This window comes from Ailuropoda melanoleuca, chromosome 5 (assembly GCF_002007445.2).
Source record: "Ailuropoda melanoleuca isolate Jingjing chromosome 5, ASM200744v2, whole genome shotgun sequence".
In the NCBI taxonomy this organism is placed as follows: Eukaryota; Metazoa; Chordata; class Mammalia; order Carnivora; family Ursidae; genus Ailuropoda; species Ailuropoda melanoleuca.
Genome location: NC_048222.1, coordinates 43,636,939 through 43,663,182, shown reverse-complemented (window position 1 = coordinate 43,663,182; position 26,244 = coordinate 43,636,939). Strand labels below are relative to the sequence as shown.

Sequence of the window (26,244 nt, the reverse complement as noted above, 5' to 3'; positions counted from 1 at the left end):
AGAAGAGCAAGATATGGGTTCAAATCTTAACTCTGCATAATCCTGGGAAAATTATTTAATCTCACTAAACCTCAGCTTTTTCATCTGAAAAAAACTGAATTAATAATTAATATCTGCCTCTTATAGTTATTTTAAAGGTTAAATGAGACTACGCACATAAAGTACTTATTAGTACAGTGCCAGATACACAGTAGATTGTTCAAAAAGATGTTAATTACCATTAATATCGTTTTTATCAGAGACTGTGAAACTTATCAGAAAAGGCTTCTGGGCAGAATAAATTGGTTGATACACAGACCAAGGTTGAATTAATTCCTTCAAGGTTCACAGATGTTGGGGAGCAATAGGCCATCATTTTGAGTAGAACACAGCAGAGCCTAGTTTGGGCTGAGAGAATATCACCGGGGAAAGGGTGATATTTCCCCAGTACTGCAGGTACTGGGTTGTCTCTTCACTTCATCTCCGGTTTTGTTGACTACTTGCTCAAGAGGCAGTTTCCCCTCTCTTTTGAATTGCTAGCTTAAAATTATACCACCTTGGCGATTTTTAAAACATATTTAAAAGCATATAATAAAAGGTAACTTTCATGGTTAGGAATGATCAAGTCCAGCACTTCCACCGTAGAAATATGACAGCGTGAAAACTTTCTTCTACAAAATAAGTAGAAATTCTGGAGACCAGAGCTCGTTTACACTACATCCTCAAATGAAAGGATGTGATAGAAAACAAATCCACCCATCAGCACAGGGAGACCACAAAGAAATTTGTCTCTGCCTGGGTGTTAGATGAGGAGGAAAAAAAGTTTTTAGTGAGAGGGTATCTCTTTAATACTGTCTTCCTGAAGGTTTAGGGTTCAAATTTACACCATCTATAAGGTATAAGGACCCCCTCAGCTGAATGTACCTCAGGTTCCCCATCACAACTAGAACTCCCATTATTCAGCTAATAGTATCTAATTACATTTAAGATTATTTCTCGATCTCCTATATGCACAACTACCAATGAACCAGATTATTCCTAAACTGTTTCCTATAATTCCTATCACTGAAAGGAATTATTACATTCACATCGCCAAAGTATCAAATAGTGTCTTAATGAAGAGTAAAGGCACTTTCTGAAAGCAATCTAACTTTCTAGGAGAGTAAATTACCCGAGCGGGTACTTTAATGGTAGAAATAGCTTATTCTACTTATAAACTCTATCAGATCCTAACAAATATTAATTAAAAAAAAGATATTCTTTACACTTAAGTATAAAGGTCTGAGGTCTCGTTACCTTTTCCCCTGGGTTGCTACTATAGAACATTACACACGGGTACAACTCTGCTGCATCCACATCTTCAAAAGCTAATTTGGGTTCCTATAGGGTGGCAGGGGTGATAAAGAGAAATAAGAATTTTTTTTAAAAATGTATAATATCCAATCACATTAAGATTCAAAGCTTTTATGAGCCAGGACACAATTTACAAGAACAAATCTCAAATAACATTGCTAACCATGAAAATCCCACATATAACAAATGATCCCGATTTGTTCATCGGCTTCATAAGTCTTACTGGGATTTTATAATCTTTCTGTTGTTTGTTTGGTCCTGGTAAATACTAAAAGAACCAAAAGGTATTAGAGTAAAAGCAGAGAAGAGCGGATAATTTATAAACTAAATAACTGAGCTGAGTATAAATAAAAACAAGAAAACATGCAATGCTTGTGAATGAGTTTCAGTACCTCTCCGTTTTTCCCAAAGGAAATGGTCCTGGCTTCCATGTCTAGCACACAGGTAATGAAATCTCCTTGAGTAAAGCTGGACAACGTCAGAGTCTGTTCTCCATTGTGATAGAGGTTACCACTGTAGGCCCGGTAGAGCCACATATCCGAGGTAGTACGGTGGTTAAAGTCATGTACTGGCCAGCGAGAAACTCCAACACATGTGCCTTCATTACCTCTGTTTTCCTTCACAATGTAAAACTAAAATGAAAGTGGTAATGTTCACTAACATCCAAAAAACCTTCTTAGATACTATTAATTGCATAAATCAATACTGGGGAATATGCTCATAAACAATATTGATGCATTTATGGGAATATGGTAAGCTTATTTCCAGCCTAAGTAAAAATAACATACAAATGAAACAATTTCATCATTTTATAACAATTTATTTTTTTTATTTTTTACTTTAATTTTTTTTTTAAGATTTTATTTATTTGACAGAGAGAAAGACAGCCAGTGAGAAAGGGAACACAAACAGGGGGAGCGGGAGAGGAAGAAGCAGGCTCCCAGCGCAGGAGCCCAATGTGGGGCTCGATCCCAGGACCCTGGGATCACGCCCTGAGCCGAAGGCAGATGCTTAACAACTGAGCCACCCAGGCCCCCATTTTATAACAATGTTAAAACAAATGTAATCTCTACCTGTAAAACATTGAGAGTAACATTTGAGTACTGATGAGTACTTATTTAGAGTAACCTTGAGTGCTTTAAACAATTTTAGCTTATATTTCAATTATGAAGCTGAAGAAGTATGACCAGTCCAGAAAATCATTAATGGAAAGCTTCAGTTCTTTACATACAAATTTTCTAACTACTCTTTTTTTTTTAAATAATTTTTATTTTGTTATATTAGTCACCATACAGTACATCCCCAGTTTTTGATGCAATGTTCCATGATTCATTATTTGCATATAACACCCAATGCACCATGCAATACATGCCCTCCTTAATACCCATCACCAGCCTTATCCCAATCCCCCACCCCCCTCCCCTCTGAAGCCCTCCGTTTGTTTCCCAGAGTCCACAGTCTCTCATGGTTCATTCCCCCTTCTGTTTACCCCCCTTCATTCTTCCCTTCTATGTATATTTCTATGTAGAGAAGAGTTAATATAGCAGGCCTCAAACTGCCTTTTTTTTTTGGACAGGGAGAGAGGGATGGGGAGGAGCAAAGGGGAAGGTAGAGAAAGTCAGAGGAAGAATCTTAAGCAGACTCCATGCCCAGCACAGAACCCAACATGGGGCTTGATCTCACAACCCTGAGACCATGACCTGAGCCGAAATCAACTGTCAGATGCTTAACCAACTGAGCCACTCAGGCGCCCTGAGACTGCTATATTTAAAAAGCCTGTTTGTAACATTGGCCCTTGGCTAGTTTCTGGGAATTCAACTGGTAAACAGTTTCCTACACTGATACAAAACCTTCCCTAAGTGATAAGGGTAGCTCACCAGGCATACAGTGTTTGAACAATACAGTTTATGCTGAAACCTGCTTTCCTCCTGGGAGTCTGGAATTTTGGTATATTTGAGGCAGAGAATACCTTCGTGACGAGCCCCTGGTAAAAATCTTGGGTACTAAGTCTCTAGTGGGCTTCCCTAACACACTCACATACATGCTGCTGTACTTGGTTGCTGGGACAAGAGCATATTCCATGTGAGCCCGCGTGGGAGGGAGAGAACATAGAGTAGCATGCACATGGATTCCTCCAGATTCCACCTTGTTCTTTTCCCCTTTTATCCAGCTTTGAGCCCTTACTGGACAGTTACAATAAATCTTAGTCATAAGTACAACTATATGCTGAGTCCTATGAGTTCTACCAAATCTTTGAATATAGGGATGATCTTGGGAACCTTCAACACAGTAGTGGCAACAAGAAGATTCATTAAAACTGACTCATTAAAATATAGGTACAGTGTTATTTGGAGAAAAAAGAGTGAGAGAGAAGTGGGGGAAAAAACAAAACTGTGGCATCTGGTGGCTAAGGAGTTACACGTGCTATGAAACAGCAGGTGAACTGCTATCTGTTGGGAGAGATAAAAGTTATCTATGGAACTCAAAAATAATAGAGCCGACCATAGAAGAGTTAGCTCACTGGGTCCCATGACTGCTTTTGGCCTTGCAGGCAGCGTAAAATTTGTGATGCTCTCTCTTGTGGGTGGGAAAACAAAGGGCCCCAAACATCCCTACCAATGGGCTTTGGATGGGCAAAGAATAAAAATTAATTTGCAGTTGTCTTTCCTCTGGGGGGGGGCAGGGAAGGCAAAGAGTTCAAATCTCCCTGAAGGTGAGTTCTGCGTAGACCAAAAATATTAGAACTGTGTGCTGTTCTTTGCTCCAAGTAAGAGGAACAGAAGTTAAATCAGTTTCCAGAGCTGGAACAAATCCTTAAAGAAAGAAAAGAAAAAATGGAAAGAAAATAAAATAGAAACACCTCTCCAGTTATTTTCTTTAGTCTAGATGCTTCCACTGCTGTAGCAGTGCCCCTGACACAAACAATTACCCTAAATTTACTGCTAGGACTTTGAGTAAACCTGAAACCTGAAGGGGAAAAGTTTAAAATTTAAAATTTCTAAATTATAAAAAAAACAGCTTTGTTTTGTGGCTATTGCATCTAGATGTATGATAAAAATTGATGTAAAATGCTAAAGGCTTACAACTTCACAAATGCTAAGGGATCATCCTGATCAGGGAAAGCTGCAAAGGAAAAAATACTAGGGAGACTCAACTTCCTTGTTTTTTGCCACCAGTGGGTAAATTTAAACTCTTCTGAGTATCAGAAACAAAATAAGTTTCCATAACTGATGATTTTTTGCTATGATTTTTGCTTATTGGAGCCTCTGAAAAAAATGGAGGCAACATATAAAGAGTGATAATCTCCAGACAGAGACACACAGACATACTTTCAGAGTTTTAAAAAGCAGTCTTCACTTGCCATTGAGATCATCAGTAAAATCCGATGTCTGACTTTTAGAGGCTAATGATTTTCTAGCCTAAAGTCCATATCTTTGACTGGCTAAATTTGGACTCGAAGACTGACAAGGCAAAAGGAGCCTAGAAAAACCCTGCTTGTCACCTGGAGAAACACAGTTTGGTCTGACAGCCTCTAGGCTTCATTGCTGCCAAGAAAGTTGCTAGCTTTTTAGAATCCTGAATTTACAGATTCTAATTGCCTGAACCTGACTCTAAGCTAAAATGCAATACTGTCCTCCATGGGCTATTTCAACCCCACATGAGCGGTGCTCAATTTAAAAGCAGGAACTGGCCCAAGAACAAAACTCAAATTCTGGGACTGTTGCAGATTTAGGACTCCTCTGTGGGGCCACAAACTCTGAAAACATCATAGATTCTGGCTGGACTGTCTGGGTCACTTGCAGATGCCCCTAGGAAAGGGCTTGTCTTCGATGGAACCATCGAAATTTGAGCTAACTGGATCCATATTTCTGTCACAGAAACTGATTACAATCCTCTAGCCTGCGATTCCTGCTGAAAGCTGTATTTAGAGGAAGGCATACCACAGGGAGTATGACCTTGCCATCCACTCTTAATCGAATGGGCCTTCGACCTCTTTTGGGGACATCCCACTGCTGTTGGCTTATTAGCTTTTTAGATTACTTGCAGTTTGCAACAGCACACTGATAGCTGGACTCTACATGTCTCATCTTTCTTCTGATATACGCATCTTAGTAAGGACTTTTATTAAAAGAAGTTCTTCCAGAAAGAGATTGATCTTTTCTAGGCTGCTCACTGGATAAATGATTAGGATAAAAGAGTTAAGAGGTTTTTAAAACTTTTGAAGAAAAAAAAAACAAACAAACTGGGATTTTATCCTAACCAACTTCCTGACTGACTACTCTGGTTAAGTTGTATGAAAATGTTTTTGTGTGAAAATTCTTTTGTCCTTCCGCCCAACCCTTCTGGACAAAAGGTCTAAATGAAGATTAAAAAATGACTGAAAAAATCTGAAGTTATAATCACTAAATGGGACCTATGATTTTAGGCTAAGGGAGGAAAAAAGCCAAAAAACCCAGACATTTGGGAAGTGTGGAGGAGTGGGGAGGGTATTAATGATCTTTTGTTTTTCAGAACTGTTTCTCTTAGGGGGGAAAAAAAAATCCATGTAGTCTTGAAGGCTGCTGTGAGTACTTCAAATGCAACCTGATTGCTGAGCCTCCCATCAAAACTGATAGACTGTAAAAACAGGAAGTAGCCCTAGCCCCTGCACATTCCACAGCACACCTCTAGATGTCATCATGCTCTTGAGGCAAATAAACTGATATCATAGGCAAGTAAAACCATTTAACTGACTGCCTTTAGGCAGTCCTTGAGTCCCCACTGACTCTAAATTATTCAAACTGCACTGGGAGCAGAGAGTGGGAGGTACACCTGGTGGGAAGGTCACACTGGGGCCCTGTTAACTGGTTCTACTTAATACTATACAACCTGATTAGGGGTATTCCAACAATCATAAACTCTTTGTTTCCCGGGACAACACATATGCCATCTAGAACTGTAGTTCTTGTGTGTGCACCCTATCTTGACACTACATGAGCCCTGGACTGGCCAGAGCTGTGCTGTGCTGAGCTGATGCCTAAGCCAGTTAATACAAAAACTTAAGGACAAATCCACATGGATTTTTATAACAGACCTTTACGGCTAAAGGGATTTGTTTTAACTAGCTAAGTTTAAGACCCCCTAGGAAGCATAAGTGAAGTCAATAGTACAAATTGGTCTCACCCTGCTGCCAAGAGTCCTACTGATAATAATTTTACTGTAAAGAGACGGTGGCCAAGAGCCAAGGGGGAAGACTATGCCAAAAAGGAATTAATATAGCAGAGACTGCCATGCTTAGGAAGGCCTGCTTGCAATGTTGGCCCCTGGCTGAACTTTGGAACTAGACTGGTAAACAGTTTCCTTCATCAATAAAAAATTACCCTAACTGATAAGAGCGGCTCATTGTGCCTAGACTGTTTTGTACAACAATATCGTTTAGCATAAACACCAGCTGTTGCTCTAGGAATCTAAAATTTTAGTGTATTATCAGGCAGAGGGTATGTGACCAGCACCCAAAAAAATCTCGGGCACTGAGTCTCTCATGGGCTTTCCTAGGCAGAAACATCACACATCACTGTATTTTCATGGCTGGGTATGATCTCTGTGACCCCTCATAAGAGGGATTATAATTTTTTAACTGTTCAGTTAAAAAATTTTTGAGGTAATTTGAGAAGAATTTATAGAAGAGTTACAAAAATAACAGAGTTCTTGTATAACTTCATTCAGTTCCATTTATGTTAACATCTCACATAATGATAAAACATTTACATATGATTTTTCTTAAGTAGGTTCCCCACCCAACATGGGGCTTGAACCGACAACCCTGAGATCAAGAGTCACATGCTTTACCGACTGAGACAACCAAGTGCCCCTACATAAGGTTTTTTAAAAAGTCTTTGATAACATTTTTTATAAGAACCTGGGGAGAAAAGCACTAAAAGACAAAATGCTAAAAACTACTTAGAATTCTACATACCTTCCACTGATAGCATCCAGAAGTTACTCCAGTTGATGCCAATCCATATCCTTTTCCTCCACTGCCATGAGTTAAAATCTGTCCATTCTCCACCAGGCAACACTGAGCTTTCTCTGGGTCAAATGATACTTCTTGTATAGGAAGATTCTCATCTTCTTCCTCCAAATCTCCCTGCTTCTACCAAAAAGGAAGCTGGGTCAGTACTTTAGGATAATCCCAATATCAGTTAATATATATTCTAAGACTTGTTAGTTGGAGTCCACAAATATTTATTAAATATCTACTATGTACCAGGTACGTGCAAGCAATGGGAACACAATGATAATATAGGATGGTCTTTGTATAAAGCTTACAGTCCAATTAAGGGCCAGAGAAATAAATAACACCAGTATTGTGAGAGCAACAGAAGTTACGTTACCGGTATAGCAGAAACATAAAGGTGTAAGGGTCTAAACATGCTTGGGAAGGATTAGAAAAGTATTCCAAAGAGGATGACTTCTGAGCTGAGACCTAAATAATAAGAAGGCATTCAGCCATTGATCAAAGAAGAGAAAGGCATTTAGGGCAGTATGTAGCATTGTGCCAAAGGATGGAGGTAGAACAGAGTTCAGTGATTTATAGAAATGGCAAGCAGTGTGGAATGTCTGGAGGATGAGACTGGCAGAAAAGGAGGCTAGAAAGAGAAGAAGGAACAAAATCATGGAAGGCCCTGAATGCCATTTAAAGTTTGAACTTTGCAGACAATAGGGAATGCTTATACAAATTTATATAGAGGATCTCTAATTAGATCAGTGTTTTATAAACATTGTTTTACCAGGGGTATACAGGATGAAGGCAGAGAGATCAACTAGAAGATTACTGCCAGAGTTCAGGTAAAAAACAGTGAGGACTTCAATTTATTAACTCATTCAATGAGTATTTATTAAGCATCTACTATGTGCCAAGCATTATACCAGGTCCTACATATTCATCAGTATATTAGATAGATAAGGTCTCTGCTCTCATAGAACTATACATACAAATAATAAAACTTGTATACATATTAGTAAAATATATAAAATATAAAAACTTTTATAAACATAGTTCTGAATATATATATTTCTAATATATACATATATATTTAGAACTATTTAGAACTTATATTTTAGAAGGCAGAAACAGAAGATATATAAAAAAAATATCAGGTATGTGCTATGTTGAAATTAAAGCAAATGATGTAACAGAGTATATGACAACTAACTCTAGGTTGAAGATCAGGAAAGGGCACTCTGAAGAAGTGATAATTAAGTTGAGACCTGAACAGTAAGAAGTTGATGTCTGAAAATCCTATCTGAGGGAAGTCTTCTAGGTAGAAATAGCCAGTGCAAAGCATGAAAGAAGGAACAAATGCAGTGTGTTCAAGAAACAGGAAGAAGGCAAGCTGTTCTAAGCATAGTGAGCAAAGGGAAGAGAACAAGTAGGTCTAGATTTTATCCCCAAAATGATGAGAAACCACTGGAGGGTTTTAAGCATGGGACCGACATGGTATGATGTACAATTTAAAAGATCACTCAGAATTCCACACAGAGAATGGACTGCAGGGAATTAACAATGAGAACAGACCATTTAGGGGGCTACCACACAGTCCACACCAGAGATGATAATGGCTTGGAACAGGGCAATGGTAGAGGAACTGAGGAGGTGGGCAAATTCAAGGCCTATTTTAAAGAGGAAACAACAGAACTTGGAGATGTTATGGATGAAGAAAATGGGGAAGGGGAGTGGTGACAGAAAGAGAAGAATCACGGATGACTCCTAGACTTTTTAGTCAAGTCACTAACTAGAAAGATAGGAAAGCTGGTGAAGGAACAGGATCTGATAGAACTAAAAATGCTATTAAATTGGAGATGCCTACTAGACAGGTGGTAAGGCGAGTAGATGGTGAATATGTAAGTCCAGAATTCAGGGAAAATGTTAGAAATGGAATTAAAAATTTGGGAAGCAATGGCATATGGGTCTGGGTAAGGTTTTGTTGGGTGTAGGAAAGGGATTGGGGATGATGGTTGAAAAAAGAAGGGGTCTTAGGACCAACCCTTGGGATACCCCAACACTTAAACAGAAGAGGAAGAACCAATAAAAGAGAATGAGAAGAAGCCACTGTACTGTGATAGAAGGAAAACCAGAAAAAGTGGACTCATGAAAACCAAGAGAAAGATTAAGGTAGCACATAAATGGATTTAAGAGCTATTCAGGAAGTAAAATCAATGAGGCCTAGTGACTACATGGATGGGGTGTCATTAGGAAAGTCAGAATTCCCAAGAAAATACAGGTTTGGAAAGCTATGTGAATGGTGGTGCCACCAATTAAAAAATGGGACAGGGAGAAAAGTATAAAAGTTTGATGGGGAGACACCTGGGCTGGCATTTAATTTTGGAAGTCACTGCATATAGGTGAAAATGGTTCCAGGTATATTCTAGACTGCTGGAAAAGGTTACGACTATACCTCTGAGGGACAACAGAGTTTGGGATGGAGGAAAGAGAACGTGGCACCAAAGAAATGCCTCTAGAGGGAACCAAGGTTTCGCAGAGGAATGGAGATGTAGGAGAAGGCAGTATTTCGAAAACAACAGAAGGCTAGAGTTTCCCGAGGTTGAGCAAGATGTGGACAAAAAAGTGCATCCTATATTTAGCAATTAGCATTTACTTTTGTCATTTAATTTCGATGCTTTGATGGAAGGTCAACAATTGAGTTGAAGAGGTAATGAGAACTAAGGAGTGGCTTATAAATATGTATAAAATCACTCTTCTGAGAAACTTAGCAACGAATGACAAGTGAGAAGACATGGGAGGCTTCTTGGGTAAAAAAGGGATTTTGGGGAGGATGGGAATGAGACATGTTTATAAGTTGAGAAGAAGGAACCAGTGGAGATGGAGAAAGTGCAGAGAGAATATGGAATAACTGATAGAACAAAGTCCCTCAGAGGAGAAGGAGTCCAGAGACAGGAGACAGGATAGTCACTTGTGCTGTCTAAAAATACCTTTTTGGAAGAATCACTTACCTGTGACTTTATTTCTTGTTCTTTTTCCTTTATCTGAATAGCATGTTTTGCCTGAGCAATGGGTGTCTCCCACATACAGTCCGACAGAAGGGAAAAGAGGCGTTCAACAACCTATTTATTGAAGGAAAAAGAATGATGAAATTTGTAAAAGGTAATTTTAAGTAATTGTACATGTAACTGTGACTGTAATATTAAGTCAAATGTGAAATTTGATATACCAATGTCCAAGCTACTTTGGGTGGTTTTAAGTTAGATATCCTTTCTTAGAAGGATCAGTTAATGCACCTTCTAGTAGGTTCCATTGCCCTCATGTTTCCTCACTATATGGACCTCTCACGAGGCCACGCAACCTCACACGCTTCTCTCTCTAGAGGCCCAAACCTAGTAAAAAATTCCACAGATTTTCCTTTCCTTCTGACCCTCCAAGTATTCACTATCCCCCTACTCCTCACACCCGTAAGCTTAATTTCTTTCTCCTTGCTTGGAAATGAAATAATAAGGCAATCTCAGAAGCAGAAGTTTTGCTACCGTATAAATGACACATTTACAACTAAAGACTATAATTTAGATTTTGGGTGAATTATGTTACAGATATGAAAAATATCTTCAATAGCTTTAAAGAACAGAAACCTGAGCCATCTGATCATCTTCTACACCAGATTCACAAGCTGGCAGCACAGCCTCAAGGACGTGAAGTGCAAGGAGCCTCGTTCTTAGGTTACCAACTAGAGGAATACCTGGGAGGGGGAAAAGACATTTTTTTATTATCAGTGTGACTTACATTCAAAGTGTAAATGAACTTCTTGAATAAAAATATCTCAGGCTCATAAGCATTTATGGCTGAAATGGACTACACTTCCACCTATTATCACAAGAATTCTGGACTCATCTTATACCCACTAATGTACATGAATATTCATGTTTGTATCTCAGTTTTTATGTATATATAAGATTTATTTATTAGAGAGAGAGGGAGAGAGAGGGGGCACGTGTTTGGGGGGAGGGGCAAAGAGATGGGGAGAGACAATCTTAAGCAGACTCCTCACTAACTGTGGAGTCCGATGGGGGGCGGGGGGACGCTCAATCTCACAACCCTGAGATCATGGCCTGAGCCAAAACCAAGAGTGGGACGATTAACTGACTGTGCCACCCAAGCAACCCTTTATATATTTTTTAAGATTTATTTATTTATTTTAGAGAAAGAGAGAGAGCACCCATGCGTGGGGGGGGCTTTCTATGTATACATAAAGGGAATAGCGCTATCGTAACAACTGTGCCAGGTACTACATTATACACTTCATACACATTAACTCTGTTGATCTTCACAAACCCTACATCATACCCGTTTTACTGATGAGGAAACTAAGGCTGAGAGAAGTGAAGTAAGGTGACCACAGCTCAGCAGAAGAAGAATTTTAAATAGGTCTGTTAATCTCTAAAGCTCGGGTTTACCATACTCTTTCATGGCTTCTTCTCCATTAATGCCCTGACCGCCTCCCAGAGATTGTTAGGATTAATGGGAAGTAAACAGTTTGTACTACTCTAAAGTAAGCAAAGGTAGAGGCAGAATAATGATGCTCTTTTCCATACCTACTACCACAACAATCCATTTTTACTTCTGAAATCAGATTTTTCTTTTGATCAAGTAAGTACTCAGAAAATAAGTCTTGAAATTAAGGTCAAAATATCCAATGTTGTTCAAGTCCGGCACTACCTGAATGAAATACGTGTGACATATAAAAAGACTCTTGTAATACAAGGCAAAGGTCATATACCTGAAGAACACTTCTGAGACGCTATATTTAGAAGCACTTCTGTCCATTTTGGGGAAGCCATTTTTGATTGAATTGCTTTTGAAGATACAACTCTGCGAAGAAAAACTAAAAAATCTCCCAGATGCAGTTCGGCTGCATGTTGTTTCCTAAGAGCAGCTGAAGAGGGAAGAGACAAGTTTACATTACAACCAAAAATCAACAGGAAAATGTCTTATATCAAGTAACGTGTCGATTGCAGGAAGTCCAAACTTAATTAAAATTTAAGTTGTCAATTAGCTGTCGAATTTTTAAAACTTGAGGAACAAAACGGGGAAAGGTCAGAAAATAATGCCAAGCTTAAAACATTTTTTACATTTGTGCACAACAGTGAGGCTGCTAGAATAAAGTATGTGTATTTGGTTTTGTGCATTTTTTTATAGCTATGAGAACAACAGTTATCTTTCAAATCTAGAGTTTTACTAGGTAGAATCTGAAGGAAACTGTCGGTGAACCCCCTTAAAATTGTATGGAAATTGTGTATTTGATTAGTGAAAGAGTTCACAAACTTGGATCACATTTTTAAAAAGTCCATGATCTCCCCCAGCCAATCAAGTTAAGAATCACATCTCTAAAAAACACTGTGCTTTCAGATTCTACAAAGAAACAAATTTCTAGGCCTGCGTCCGATGTGCCTGAGGACTAACTCCATGTAAAAAGATCTTTCATACAAACGTGCCCTAACCAATCTTCCTAGTTTTTCCACCGACATCAGTACCAGACTCTCTCTCGTCCTCCCTCATAGTTTCCCTCCACCCTGTGCATTTTGAGGCCAGAGAACTATCTGCTCTTCCTGTAATACACCATGTTCTATCATCATCCAACACCTTTCATACCCTCTCAGCCTGGCAAAGTCCCACTCAAGAGTCAAGGGGAAGAAGGATGCCAGTGAGGCAGTTGCCCAGAATGTCAATCTCTAAGGGGCACAAAACCATACAAAATCCTAACAATCTAAAGGCAGGTATACACAGCACTCCTCTCAGGAAGATCCTGGCATGTCAAATTAAGGAATATACAGACAAGTCACTTTAGAGGGAGACCCCCATCCCAAGGACCACACTTAGATGGCCAGGAATCTACCTTCCTGTCATAACTGGAGGACTTCTGTTCTGCTGAGATGAGTACGCATGTCTGTGACAGAACTGGAACACTGGTGATAATGAGACCGTTGTACTCTTTTGCTACAATTCCTCTATATGGTACTCTAACTCTTCTTTGCTTAAATGCTAATAAGCAAATATTTTAATAATATCAGTTTGAAGAATATAAAATTATTAGCCTGCCCTGGACACCCACATATCACTCCAACCTTGTTCATACACATTCCTTCAAAATCCAGTTCAAAAGCTACCTCTTCTATATGGCCCTCTCTCTGGCTAGAGATCCTTGGGAAAATCTCTTTTATGAGGCCTCCATCCTACCCCCCCATCCTCACTCCCAGCAAGTTATCTCTGTAACAAGACACTAAATTAATTAAATTAACTGAAGTTTGGAGGCCTTAAATATAAAGCTGGTTGATACACCTTGGTGATTCAGTTTGTTTCAGTAACAATACTATATTTGAAATGAAAGGTACACCTTACTTTCAGTTAAGTATTTTATAGGGTTTGTGGGGTTATTAAAAGCTGGCCACTGCGTGTGACCAGAATCAGTCTCACTCCCAGCCATCCCCATGAATAGAGAGAGTACATCAGCATTCTCTCTAGGATGACCTGAGAGGAATGGATGTGGATTCAGGCTGCTGTTACGCCCGCCGAGATTCACTCACAGAACGGTTTCTTTCTTTACTGGATATGGAAGGGCCCAGTTTTCCTGGGAACCTACAGGTTGAGAAATAACTCTATTATGTCTTCCTTGCTGTTCGTACGTACAGTATTCAGCACAGAACGGGGAGAAACTATTACCTTAACCACCCTGTATTCCTCACTGGATCTCAGGAAAACAGGAGGCGGCATCAAAAGCTTGTGTTTATTTTACTATGTCTTTTGAGTCTGCCCATGCTCTTTGTCTCAGTACCATACTCTCTATACGAACAGGGAGAAGGAATTTGCATCAGGTTCAGCCTCCGAAACCAAAAGCTGGTCCTTCCTCCTAGATTCTGACTTAAGAAACTCAGCTCTTTCTTCTGAGCTTCTTGTATCACACTGTAATTATTTGTTGGCATGTCTGCCTCTCTCATTACCTTAGAAGGTTCCTGAGAGCAGAGACAATGTTTTATCATTTTTCTATCACAGGGTATTTCCTCTATCCACTCATCTACCTCACAATATTATTTAAATATTACTTTATCTAATTTTAGTATTATTAACGGATTTTAACAGAGAGGATTTTAAGGGCTCCCAGAGTTTATTATGGTAATAAGACATGGTAGTTTTGCAAAAACTTTTTAAATAAATGACCAATTTTAAACTTTTATTCCTTAATTATGCAGCAGACAAAGGTAGCAAGCACTTCTGCTCCCTGCTGTTCAGGGTTTAATTCTACTGAAATACAATATTCACTATAGCTTTTTAAAGCTATGAGCAGATGGCCATATTATAGCAATGAAGTCTATGACAATTAAATATAATAAGTTTTTTGGTGACCAGGAAACATAACAGCCTAGCAAGAAGTTCTGCTATTCTAATTCTAACCTAATTCCCACACATGAAAACTCTTGGTCCTAGGGGAACACTTAAGTCAAGACTATGATTAAAGATGGGCTGTCAAGATCAAATGCTAAGAAAGCATAACCTGGGAGAATCAGTCACCTAGAACCTCTGGATTCTAGACGCAGGACAGTCAAGAAGCTGGATCTAGAGAGGAAGCAATATGGTCACTGCATCACAGTTAACAGACTCTAAGGAGAGGAGATTCAGTCAGAAGCTCATCTAAATCAAACATAATTAGAGAGAAAAGGGGTTTATAAATGAATTTTAAAAAATTCCTTCATGCCTCACAACAGAAAGAAGTCTACATTCTAATGATATTCATACAACGAGGATTCAATAAATGCTTGTGAATAATGACACAGAAAAGGGTTTATTCTACCTCTGAAGTCCTTCTTCTCAGTTTCTCCACTGGAGTCAACTTTTTTTTCTTCTTCTTCACCCTCTTCTCCTTCCTCTTCTCCAAATGAGGCCATAAGTAGTACGCCAGCTTGGGATAACAAATTCTTCAACTGACTACAGAGTAGGTCCAACAAGGACTGAACTACTTTGGGGCTCAGTTTATCAGCATATGTCCTATGTGAAGTAAGAGGGAAAGAACAGTGGTAGTAACACAGCTGGGCAATTGTTTGTACTTAAACACATAAAGGAGATTAGGGGGAAACGGCAATTACTAAAATGTGAAAAGACTAGGTCCCATATAGTTCCACCGAGACATCTATAATGCTCACCCTGTAGTGATGGCTAGAATCTGGAGCAATCTCGTACTAGCCACTTTTAAAGCTGTGCTAAGCTGGGAAACACCCGTCTTTGGCAACAACTGTAGAGGCTGTCCTAGCATGGTGTCTGTGCCACATAACTGCGACAAGACGTTTAGCAGACCAGTGGAAATTGCCAAGGAAACATCCACTGGTTGATAGTGAACACTCAGGGCAAAAACTGTAACCAAGAGGAGACGTTGCTGGGCTTCTAGAAAAGAAAGAAAAAAGAAAGAAGAAAACTGAGAATTCTCTTTGAAGTAAACAAAGCATTTACTAAAATAAATCATATTCCAAAATATAAATAGTAACGTGGAACACTACTACATTTTCAAATATTTATTCTCTACCTGCAAACTGACCTACTAATGTTAACACAAGATATAGAACACCTAAAGTATCTAGCATAAAACATAACTTGCATCTTACATTTGCAGGGGCAGTTACTCACCAATGTGATGCTTGTTTGCTTGGAGAGCTCTCTCTAGAGTAGCAGATAATTGTTGATAAATCTTATGCACGGCCACCTGGATTTCAATCTGAATATTTCTTTTAGCTGCTCTGATCCCATCCTGAATTATATATAAAGATTTACTTTTCTATTAGTAACAGTAACACCTTCTACCCAAATAAAAATAATAGCATTTTATCCCACTCTACGATAAAGCCTGATGGTGATTTTTAATTATTCAGTGTATTTCAGTATATAAAAGTTTTATAGTAAGTTTATACTTAAAAGCTTGACAATTCTTGATTCTATATAATCTCTCTCCTTTCCCACAAAGCAATTTTTCTTCTCTAAATATGGAAGACATAAAGACAACACTTAAAAAAAATTTTTTTTTCAAGCCATCAGGGAAACTAGGTAAAATGATCAAGTGTAAATGTAAATTCTTGAAATCCATCCTCGCGAACACCAATCCCTATCCCAAATTAGATCTATCTCTATCCGATTTCACTAAGGGTTAAGAAAACTGAGCCAGCAAAGAATCTAAAAGAACAACATTAAAATGGCCCACCTGATCCGAACTGTATTACTGTTACCCAGGAAACTACACCAATGAGATATCTTTAAGAGTCATTTCAAAGTCTTTGTAATTTTAAACCTCAATCTTAAATACCAGAACATTTAGCATTATTAAACTGATTTTGTAAAAAAAGAAAAAAAAAACTTATACAGATATATACATATATACATTTATAATCTGAATGTACTGCAAGGTGTCATCTTCACACAACAGACCCATCACCCACCTGATAGTGATGCAATCGACCACTCTCTCCTTTGGCTCCTGCATGTCCCACAGTGCCTAAACCAAAACACCCCGCTAGAAACTGCAGCCTCACAGATGTGAGCAGTGTGGATGACTGGAAGCCTGAGCTTGACCTGCTTCCTGCCAGAGAGATGCTACCTTTTTCCTCCATCCCAGATAACAGAACGAGGATCTGGTGAAGTGCTTCTAAACGAAGCTTGAGAAAAGTAAAATAAATATATTTTAGACTCCTTCACTGGACTGAGACACAAAGGAATTCCAACACAGATAATATATTACTTAGCACACAGAAAACTGACATTTCTTAGAAATCTATTCTATTAAACATTTATTATTATAACTTTTTAAAATCAAAATATTTCTAAAAACTCTATAATTATACTTCAGTATAAAAGAGGCTACATAGGACAATGGGGAAAATAGGTTTGGGTATAAGAGACCTAATTTCAAGGCCAGACTCTTCCACCCACTATGTGATCTTGGGAAACTCATTTAACTTCCTGAATTTCACCTTCTTCATGTGTCAAAAGAGGCTAATACTGTAGTACTTTAACCTACTCACATAGCTATTGTGATGCTCATGAGAATAAATATGTGAAGGTTTCAAAACTGTAAGGTTCTATGATTATTGCTTCCTTCACTTATAAAAAAAGTTATATAAAATGAATACTGTTTAATTCAAGAATTAGAAAAAGGTTTTCTGAAAGGTTTCTCTGTGATTCTCCTGAACATCGGGCTCTGTCTTCCCTAGGAAAACAATACCTACCACTGTGGCCAATCAGCCTATCATTTTTTAAATAAACTTTTTATTTTGAAATAATTGTACATCTAATAATTGTACAGAAGAGTTGAAAGATGGTACAGATGGTCCCTGTATGCCTTCCCCCTACCTTTTGCTAATGTTATCATCTTCGGTAACCATGGTACATTTATCAAAACTACGAAATGAACACTGGTACAACACTATAACTAAGCCATAGACTTTATCTGGATTTCACCAGTTTTCCCATAATGTCCCTTTTCTGTTCTAAGATCCAATCTCAGATAGCCTGTTGCACTTAACTGTCATGTTTCTGTAATCTCCTTTAGTCTGTGACAGTTTCCATCTTTCTTTTGGAACAGCTGTTCATTTATTTTATCGAATGTCCTTCAGTTTGGGTTTGCCTGATGTTTTCTCATTATTGGACTAGAGTTATGGATTTGGGGGGAATACCATAAAGTCCTCTTCTCATCACATTTCAGAGATGCATGATATCACCATAACTTATTACTGATGATGCTAATCTTGATCACTTGGCTAAGGTAATGTCCACCAGATTTTTGCAATGTAAAATTACTCATTTTTCCCCCCTTTTTATACTCTGTAAGCCCTGAGCTGGTAAGTCCAGCTTACTCAGAAAAAAAGGGGAATTAAGCTCTACCTCCTGGAAGGAAGAGTGTTAAAGAATCTGAGTACAGGGGCACCTGGGTGGCTCAGCTGGTTAAGTGTCTGCCTTTGGCTCAGTTCATAATCTCAGGGTCCTGGGATGGAGCCCCACATCAGCAGGGAGTCTGCTTCTCCCTCTCCCTCTGCCCCTCCCTGCGCTTGTGTGTATGCACTCTCTCTCTAATAAATAAATACAATCTTTAAAAAAAAGAGTCTGTTTATATGTTAAAACCAGAGTAATCAATAAATATTTTGAGGGAGATATTTTGAGGCTATGAAGACATCTTATGTCTCCTTGAAGTTTTGCTAATTTTAGCATTCATTATTATTACTGTGGTGGTCTAATCTAGCCGTTTTTATTTATTTCTTTTATGTTTTTCAAAATAATTTAATGACAAATATGCCATCTATTTCTGCATCACAATAAAAGATGCTTAACTTTATATTAACATATTGGAGATACTTATTTCCTAGTACACGTTCAGATTATTTATCAAACGTTGCTAAAATGGAGAAAAGCTCTAACAAACTGAAGAAAGTAACTTTGTGTCTCCCAAACATTAATATCAAGTAGAAAAGCAGCAAACAATGATTAGCTATGTTCATACAGTATTTTAATAACCCAAGAGGTAACTTTCAGTACAACTATTTGATTTTTTTTCACATAATTTTGTTAATGACATAATTTGAAACATCATTTTAAAGTATGGATTTTAGCATGTCTCTATGAAGGCTTCTGCAATCTAGCCCTTTTTAAATGAAGACAAATAGGTCAAAACTGGAGGCTCTAGGAATTAGATCTGTATGCTCACCAGCCAGTCTCACTCTGGTTTCTAGGAGACAAGGAAAGACTTATGATTAAAGTATCTTGTTCTAAGAGATGGCAATTAAAAATGTACTTCTGTCCACTTCAAACAAAATATTATGCTGTTTTAGTTATGAGAGTGACATCAAAAAGTTCAAGTGGAGGAAAGGGAGAGGGAAGGAGTAGGAGAAAAGTTTTTCCTACTATTGTGCATTCAGTGATTTAAGTTTCTGTAATGCCTCACGAGGCATAAATATCAAAGACTTACTTCTGCCCTTAACTGCTGCTGTTCCATTGCAATGATGGAGGCCTGGGGACTTGTAGACATACTTTCCTCCGGTTCCTTAAAACCTGGGGCATTCCCCACATCTCCACTCACAAAGCTTACAACATTTTCAATCAAAGTGTGAACTCCCAAAGACTTGGTCAAATCAAAATCAGACTCAAAGGAGTACGAGGAGTTGCATAACCAGTCTCTGCTATGTTTCAGGCGAGCCCAAGAGTCACTCAGGGATTCCAACTGACTGTGCAAAGGACCTACATACAAACAGAACAAACATGTATCAATGACAAGCAAGTAGAGCATATATTCTGAAACTAGACGAGGGCTGAGTGCTGCTACCATACCAACTGGTGAGAAATGGACACTCATGTTGGAATACATGCATGCATTAAGTGAATCTGAGCAAAATGCTTTGATAAAAAACAACAAACAAAAAAAAAAAACTAGAGCAATGTAAGAAAATAAAGGGAAAGCCCTGTTTGATGTATCAGTGTCTCTGTAAGCGCTTTAGCAACACGCTGCCACAAGAAAAAGAAAGGCAGAAGCTGCTCTCAAAATGCTTAGCTTAAAATGCTCTGCAGTATTAAACCAGACCACCATTTATGAACAAAAAAGAACTAGACACTTGGGACACTGCTGGTTAAGACCTAATAGTAATAGGACTTCATCTGTTTTAGCATTATTTTTGCAAAGAGTAAGTTAAGACTGAGCAAAGAGTCTACATATCTACAACGAAACATTACCAAAAAATGAATATAGAAGGGCAAGTAAACTTACACAAAAAGGAGACACAAACATCACCCTTTGGGTTTCATTAATATAAGGAACACTTTCACTGTGTCATATGCATATTTATTTCAGGTTGTGAAACTCCTATATAGAGGAAGCAAAGTTTCACAGACAAGAATATATGAGATTCACTGTAAAACGATACCTATTTAAAATTACCAAGCGATGTCACAATAGTTGCTCAAAGATATAATACCATTAGTTTTGCCGGTGGGCATTTTCTAGACTAAACAGACTAAAACATTAGACAACAAATATGTTAATATGTTTGAACTCAACAACTGTCCCAGTCACATGCCAATATTAGCTTTAAATAAATATATAAATGTCTAGTTCTTACAAGCCTTCTCTTTTTTAATTTAATTGATCTCAGGTACATGAATTAGATTAATCATAATCCTTGGCTCATGATATACTATCATCATTGGTCCACACATGGCCTGCTTCTGCATTTATTTATAATAAATGTGAACACAAGAACTGGAAAATTGATAGTACCTTGTATCTACCTATCTGTTCCTCCTCCAGCCCATCTCTCCCTATCTCCTCCGAGCTAAGGCTGTCAGTATCCCTAAGCTGGGTTTATCATTCCTTTGCTTTTATTAATGCTAAATATTGGTTTATCTTATATGAATTCACTCCCACGACAAAGAATGTTAAGTTTTAGTGGGTTCTGACTTTACAAAAAAATATCATTTTATGTAAATTTTCTGGGCATACTCTCTTCCATCAATATAATACTGCCAATATTCATTCACATCATTGCATGTAGCCACAGTTCATTTCTATGAGTGCTGTATAATGTCCTATCATGTGAATATACCAAATTTCTCTATTAGGAATGCATCTTAAGGTACCCAATAAAATATGCATTCAAAATTATATTTGTTGCACAACAGATGAAAAAGATTTGGGAAGAGAACTACTTAAACACTAATGCCCACAGAGAAAACAAATTAATACAATATTGACTGCCTAACTTATTTCTGAATTACTACACTGGTGTCAGTAAAACCGCAGGGATTCAAAATCAGATGTAGAAATTCAGCTAATATTATAAAGTAACTGAAATAATTTATAAGCGTCCTACTAGAATAATTTTAAATGGTAATGAATATATGGTTTATCTGCCTTCTATGTTTCAGCAAGAATTCTTAAAATTAAAAAAGGCTGAATTTTCAGTTCTACTGAGCATAAAAAATAATCTGAAAAATTCCCCAAATTGTATAGCTGAGTATTTTTTCACATAAAATAGAAAAGAATAAAAAAATCCAAAGAATAATGTCAAGGATGGATAGCATATTAAATTAAAAATGATATTTAAAGAATAAAGCAGAAGCTAATTAAAAAAAAGAAATAATCATTTTCCATTTCTTTAAGCACCCCAAATTCAGAATCTGGATATAGCCTTAACTTACAAATGACAGGTTTTGGCTCTTTGCATTGAACTTCTTCGTTCAATAATAAAATTTCAGGATAAAAAGTTCTTCTGTTTTCCAATATTTACAAATTACTTTTCAAAATGAAAATAAAATGTACAATGAGCTAGTGTTAGAACCACAGAAGTAAAGGGGACCTTGAAGATTACGTAGTCCTCAATTTCCAACTGAGGAAAGAGACTCAAAAAACTGATCTGTTAAATTAATAACACTAATTCCTTAATTTTATGGGAGGGAGGTGATCTTACACATTGCTGTTACTAATCGACATCACGAGTCTCTAGTTCATGGAAATGTCAACTGCCTGCCTACACAAAGGTTCACTGTGAAGAATATACAGAGAGTGAACTGCTTTAATAGACCCCAAAATGTTCTAGGAATGGGTGAGCAACCCATTCAAAACCTCTCTGCAAATTAAAGCAGGGGCTAAAGTTTTTGTATAAGAGTCAGACAGTAAATATTTTAGGTTTTTGTGGGTCATAAAGGTCTGTGCTACAACCACTCAACTCTGCTGCTCCTGTTGCGGCCATAGACAATACATGAACAGATGAGTGTGTGGCTGTGTTCCAACAAAACCTTATTTATGAAAAAAGGTAGCAGACCAAACTTGGCTCACTAGGCATAGTTTGCTGAACCCAATGTAAAATATGCAACTTATTAGGTATAAGACCCAGTCAAAGCTTTGTATGACTAAAAGAAAGAACAAGAAAACATGATATGAAAACATTAGGATAGATAGATAGATAGATAGATAAATAAATAAATAATCATAACCCAAATATTTAGGCTGACATAAAAAATACTTTAAAACAAAAACTTACATTATGGAAATGAGAAATGAAAGAACTCTTAGTCTTTTAAAAAAAACTGTAACAACCTGATAACTTTGGTTTGTCCAATATTATTGGACCTGAATATAGGAAGTACTGTGTCTGAAAAGTACAACAAAAGCTTTTATAGAGTCACTGTGACTAAGACCAGTTCTTACTTAGTATTAATTCAGAGTCATCTACTATAAAAAGAAAATATTAAGTCCAAGAAAATTTTGAGATTGTTTACTTGTCCTTACAAAACTTTGGTTCTTAAATGGAATTTTCAAAATGAACATGGCAGCGCTGCAATACATACTTTATAAACCATAAAATATGTAGGCAAGCTAAAAGGGGAAAAAAATTAAACATGCCATCATGTACTTGCTTGAAGCTCTTCTTTTTTCTGGGGCTCAACTGGCCAAAAAGGAGTAAATACACTACCACACAAGAATCAGAAGACAAAAGGAGAAATTTGATACAGGAGACAACATTTACATTTGTTCTTCTTTATATAATCTAATTTGAAATGCATAGTTACAACAGCATTTCACCCAAACATGTTATACCACGAAACACACATGCTGATAAAAGTTTCCAGTACTATTATAGCTGTAAACCCCTAACACTTTATTTAAAGACCCAGGGGATAAAAAAATCAAACCATATAATATTTTAACTAAGACGACACCTGATGTTGCTTCTTAAATTGTTGCTTTGGTATCCCCACCATTTTTCACTGCATATGAAAACTGAAGTTAAATATCTGCGAAAAGGTATCTTTAGTGAAGAATGAGCTCTGTTCTACACAACTACAGCAAGTCTTTTAAGTATTTATCAAAGTACCAAAATACCAACACATTAAACAGCTTTGTCAAAAATTTTGACAAGCTGCTATAAGAATTAAGTGTGTTAATATGTTTTAAGTGATCAGAACAATGACTGGCGTATATAGGCAGTTGATAGGTGTTTAAAGAATGCAAATGTTCTATTATCTCTGAGGAGCGAAGCAGACATATGTTTCATCTATCTCTTTTTAAAGTGACCTATGACTTTTTTTGGTTTTAGAATTTAACTTCAATGCCTCTAAAGAGCTGACCAAGTTGATGGAGCTAAATTTATTTGCTCACTTTGCTCTACTCCTTCCTGTACGTGCTTACTTGGAGCAACTATGGAACATTAACTGGAGTGAGGGAAGAAGAAGCAATCATGGCTCAAGAGCATGAATCCTAGTATCTCCAATGCCAAATACTGAAATTACAGGCACTAGGCACTCCCAAGGAGAAGTCTTTGGAAGCACAATAAGGGCAGCTGAAATGTGTATACAACCATTAACTGTTATGGATACATCCATTTAATTTTAGTAAATGGGACGTAATTAGACACTTACCTCTAATTTTTCTTATTAGTTTTTTAATAACTCAGGACCACTGAGACTAATAATTACAAAAGCTATGTGAGGGGAAAAGTTTACATTTCCTCTTCAAAATACTGGAAAGGGGTAAACAAGTGCGTAGAATTCTCACTTAGCTAGACATCTGCTTGTCCTTCATAGCTCAAGTTAGAATCAGAACACCTAAATGGCCCCAAACAGTTCTCAGACTTGGTAGGTTCATTTGCTCAATTGAAGATAGGCATACTAAGGCTTATAGCATCTGGTCCATATTGGCAATAAATAAGGAAAAAGTAGGGTGGCTTACTTTACCATTATTTAAGGGCAAAAAAAACAAAACAGAAAACCCACCATGGTCAGAAGGTAGTCACCAAATATACATGATCTTTAAAAAATCCTTTCAAAATATATTCTCCTAATGTATTTTCAGTGTTCGTTTCTTTTAAAGATGGAAATCCATAAAAAAACTATTAAGTGTACATTTTCATTGCTTAATCCACAAGCTCAAGGATTCATGAGATTGAAAACTACTTATTTTTGCTGCCCTTCCTAAAATAGTACTTTTTCTACTTTGTAGTCACCTATACCTAGGAACAGAGCCATCAGCAGATTTCTTTTACTCTGGGAACATTGAACTGTAATGATTACTAAGATAAACTGGTACCACATTAAGTGATATCATGAAAACTTATATAACTAATTTGCCTCCCTATTATAATTTCCTAAGTGGGTAATTAAAAAAAACTTTTCCCATGAGGTCCTATGTTTGCTTTTTTGTTTTCAACAAAATAAAGTTAAATTCCAAAAGGTTAACAGATTTTGGTACTACCTTGAGCTTTTTGGAGAAGGTAGCTTATCCACAAACAAAATTTGGACTAATGGCTTAATTCATTTTTATCTACTTAGATCTAAAACTACAGAAACTCCACATCTACTTACAGGGTAATAGTTTAAAAACTTGAACAGGTAGCAACTCTAGGACAGTAATTCTGAAATGTCAGAGTAATTCCCCTTAAGTAATTTACATTTAAATTCTAGGTTATGCTTAATTCAAAGATAAAGCTACCACTTTCTGTTTTATTCTAAACATTACTTTGCCACACACTGTCATGGCTAATATTAGACTAAATCTCACATTTATATTTCCATAAACAAGATAAGGATTTGAGAGAAAATAATAATTTTAGCTAATGGACTATCACATATAAATATAATTAGGAAGCTCTTAAACTACAGACTGGATCCCTTACGCTACTTGGTAAGGCTGGAACCATCTTCTCTCTAGCACCAAGTGATAGGCATTCATTAACATAAAAGAAATTTTAGCAATAGGGCTCACCTAAGCTAACCAAAAATTTAATTCCTAAGTCAAGTGGTTAAGGAAAAGAATTCTCTGGCTAATCATGGCATGCGAACCACCAATTTTCAAAGAATCAGAAAATAATAAAGTAAATGCTGCACATTATACTAAACATCATTTAATTTTTTTCATATACAAATACCTTGTAATTTTTTTTAGAAACCCAGCAGCTATGTTATAACCCAACAGATATGTTACAGTCTCCAAAGACTTTCCAATAAAGAAAGCACCAGTTCTAGTCATTATTCCTAATATTTCAGAAAAATAATTCTCTGTATTCTAATTATAATTAAAGGACAAAATATTGCCATATTTGATTCTACAGAAGTACCAACATTTCTTCTTCTAAGCACAAAAATGAAAAAACATGTGTGTGCATTTCTTCTCCTCATTCCTCAGTTTTCCTTCATTTCTCATTTTTTTCCCTGTGAGGGGGAACCTAACATCCTGCCAAGGAAGCTATGAAGAGAAGTGTTTCCTTTTGAAGTACAGAAGATGTAATATCGCAGGAAAAAGATTTTCCCACAAGCTTTTAAAAAATTGCCACTAGTGCCAACTCTGAACATCTCACTTTTCACAACCACAATATAAATGGGTTTAATAAAAATGCCAGTTAATAGAGAACAATACTTGGAGAGTTTTTAGTTAACCTTGAATTTAGATTCTCTGAAACTGCTGTCCTTTCCATTCATCTATATACATAACCAAGAGTTAACTGTGTTATTCACTAAGACAGAGCTTCTAACAAACACGCTTAACTCTTGATGACACTCTAAATTGTTCCTCATGGGAAAATTTCTGCCTAGAAATCCTAAGTTCATGCCTTACGTGCTTTATCTTAAGAGACAAAGAGAAAAAAAAAGCAGAACCTTTCTGAAAGTGTGCCTGGGTACGTGGGAGGGTGAACGGAGGAGAGTTCTCCCTGAAACACCTTTTAAACCATGGCAACTACACCACTGAACTAAAACACAGCAAATCATGTACATGACCCCCCATAATGTAAAGCATTGCTTCTGGAGTTAAACAGGACTTTTTACAAAGTCAAAACACATGACAAATGAGAAACAGACTAGACTATTAACTCCTAGACAGTTCTATATTTTAAAAGGGTATATATTTTAAA

At 37.2% G+C, this 26,244-nt stretch overlaps 1 protein-coding gene across 7 annotated transcripts in view; it reads right to left on the bottom strand.

Annotated features, from left to right (window-relative positions):
• The window catches only part of HERC1 (HECT and RLD domain containing E3 ubiquitin protein ligase family member 1), a 177,575-nt gene that overhangs the window by 59,188 nt on the left and 92,143 nt on the right, over positions 1-26,244 (bottom strand). For 6 of the 7 annotated variants that reach the window (XM_034660855.1, XM_034660861.1, XM_034660859.1 and 3 more), the window contains 11 exons: positions 19,317-19,585; positions 16,798-17,013; positions 15,995-16,115; positions 15,517-15,754; positions 15,168-15,361; positions 12,102-12,257; positions 10,957-11,063; positions 10,327-10,437; positions 7,289-7,465; positions 1,725-1,964; positions 1,276-1,359 (listed from right to left, as the gene is read on the bottom strand). In XM_034660855.1, coding sequence (XP_034516746.1) covers positions 1,276-1,359; positions 1,725-1,964; positions 7,289-7,465; positions 10,327-10,437; positions 10,957-11,063; positions 12,102-12,257; positions 15,168-15,361; positions 15,517-15,754; positions 15,995-16,115; positions 16,798-17,013; positions 19,317-19,585 — 1,913 coding nt within the window. The remainder of the gene's footprint in view (positions 1-1,275; positions 1,360-1,724; positions 1,965-7,288; positions 7,466-10,326; positions 10,438-10,956; positions 11,064-12,101; positions 12,258-15,167; positions 15,362-15,516; positions 15,755-15,994; positions 16,116-16,797; positions 17,014-19,316; positions 19,586-26,244) is intronic. The other variant, XM_034660858.1, reaches the window with a different exon arrangement.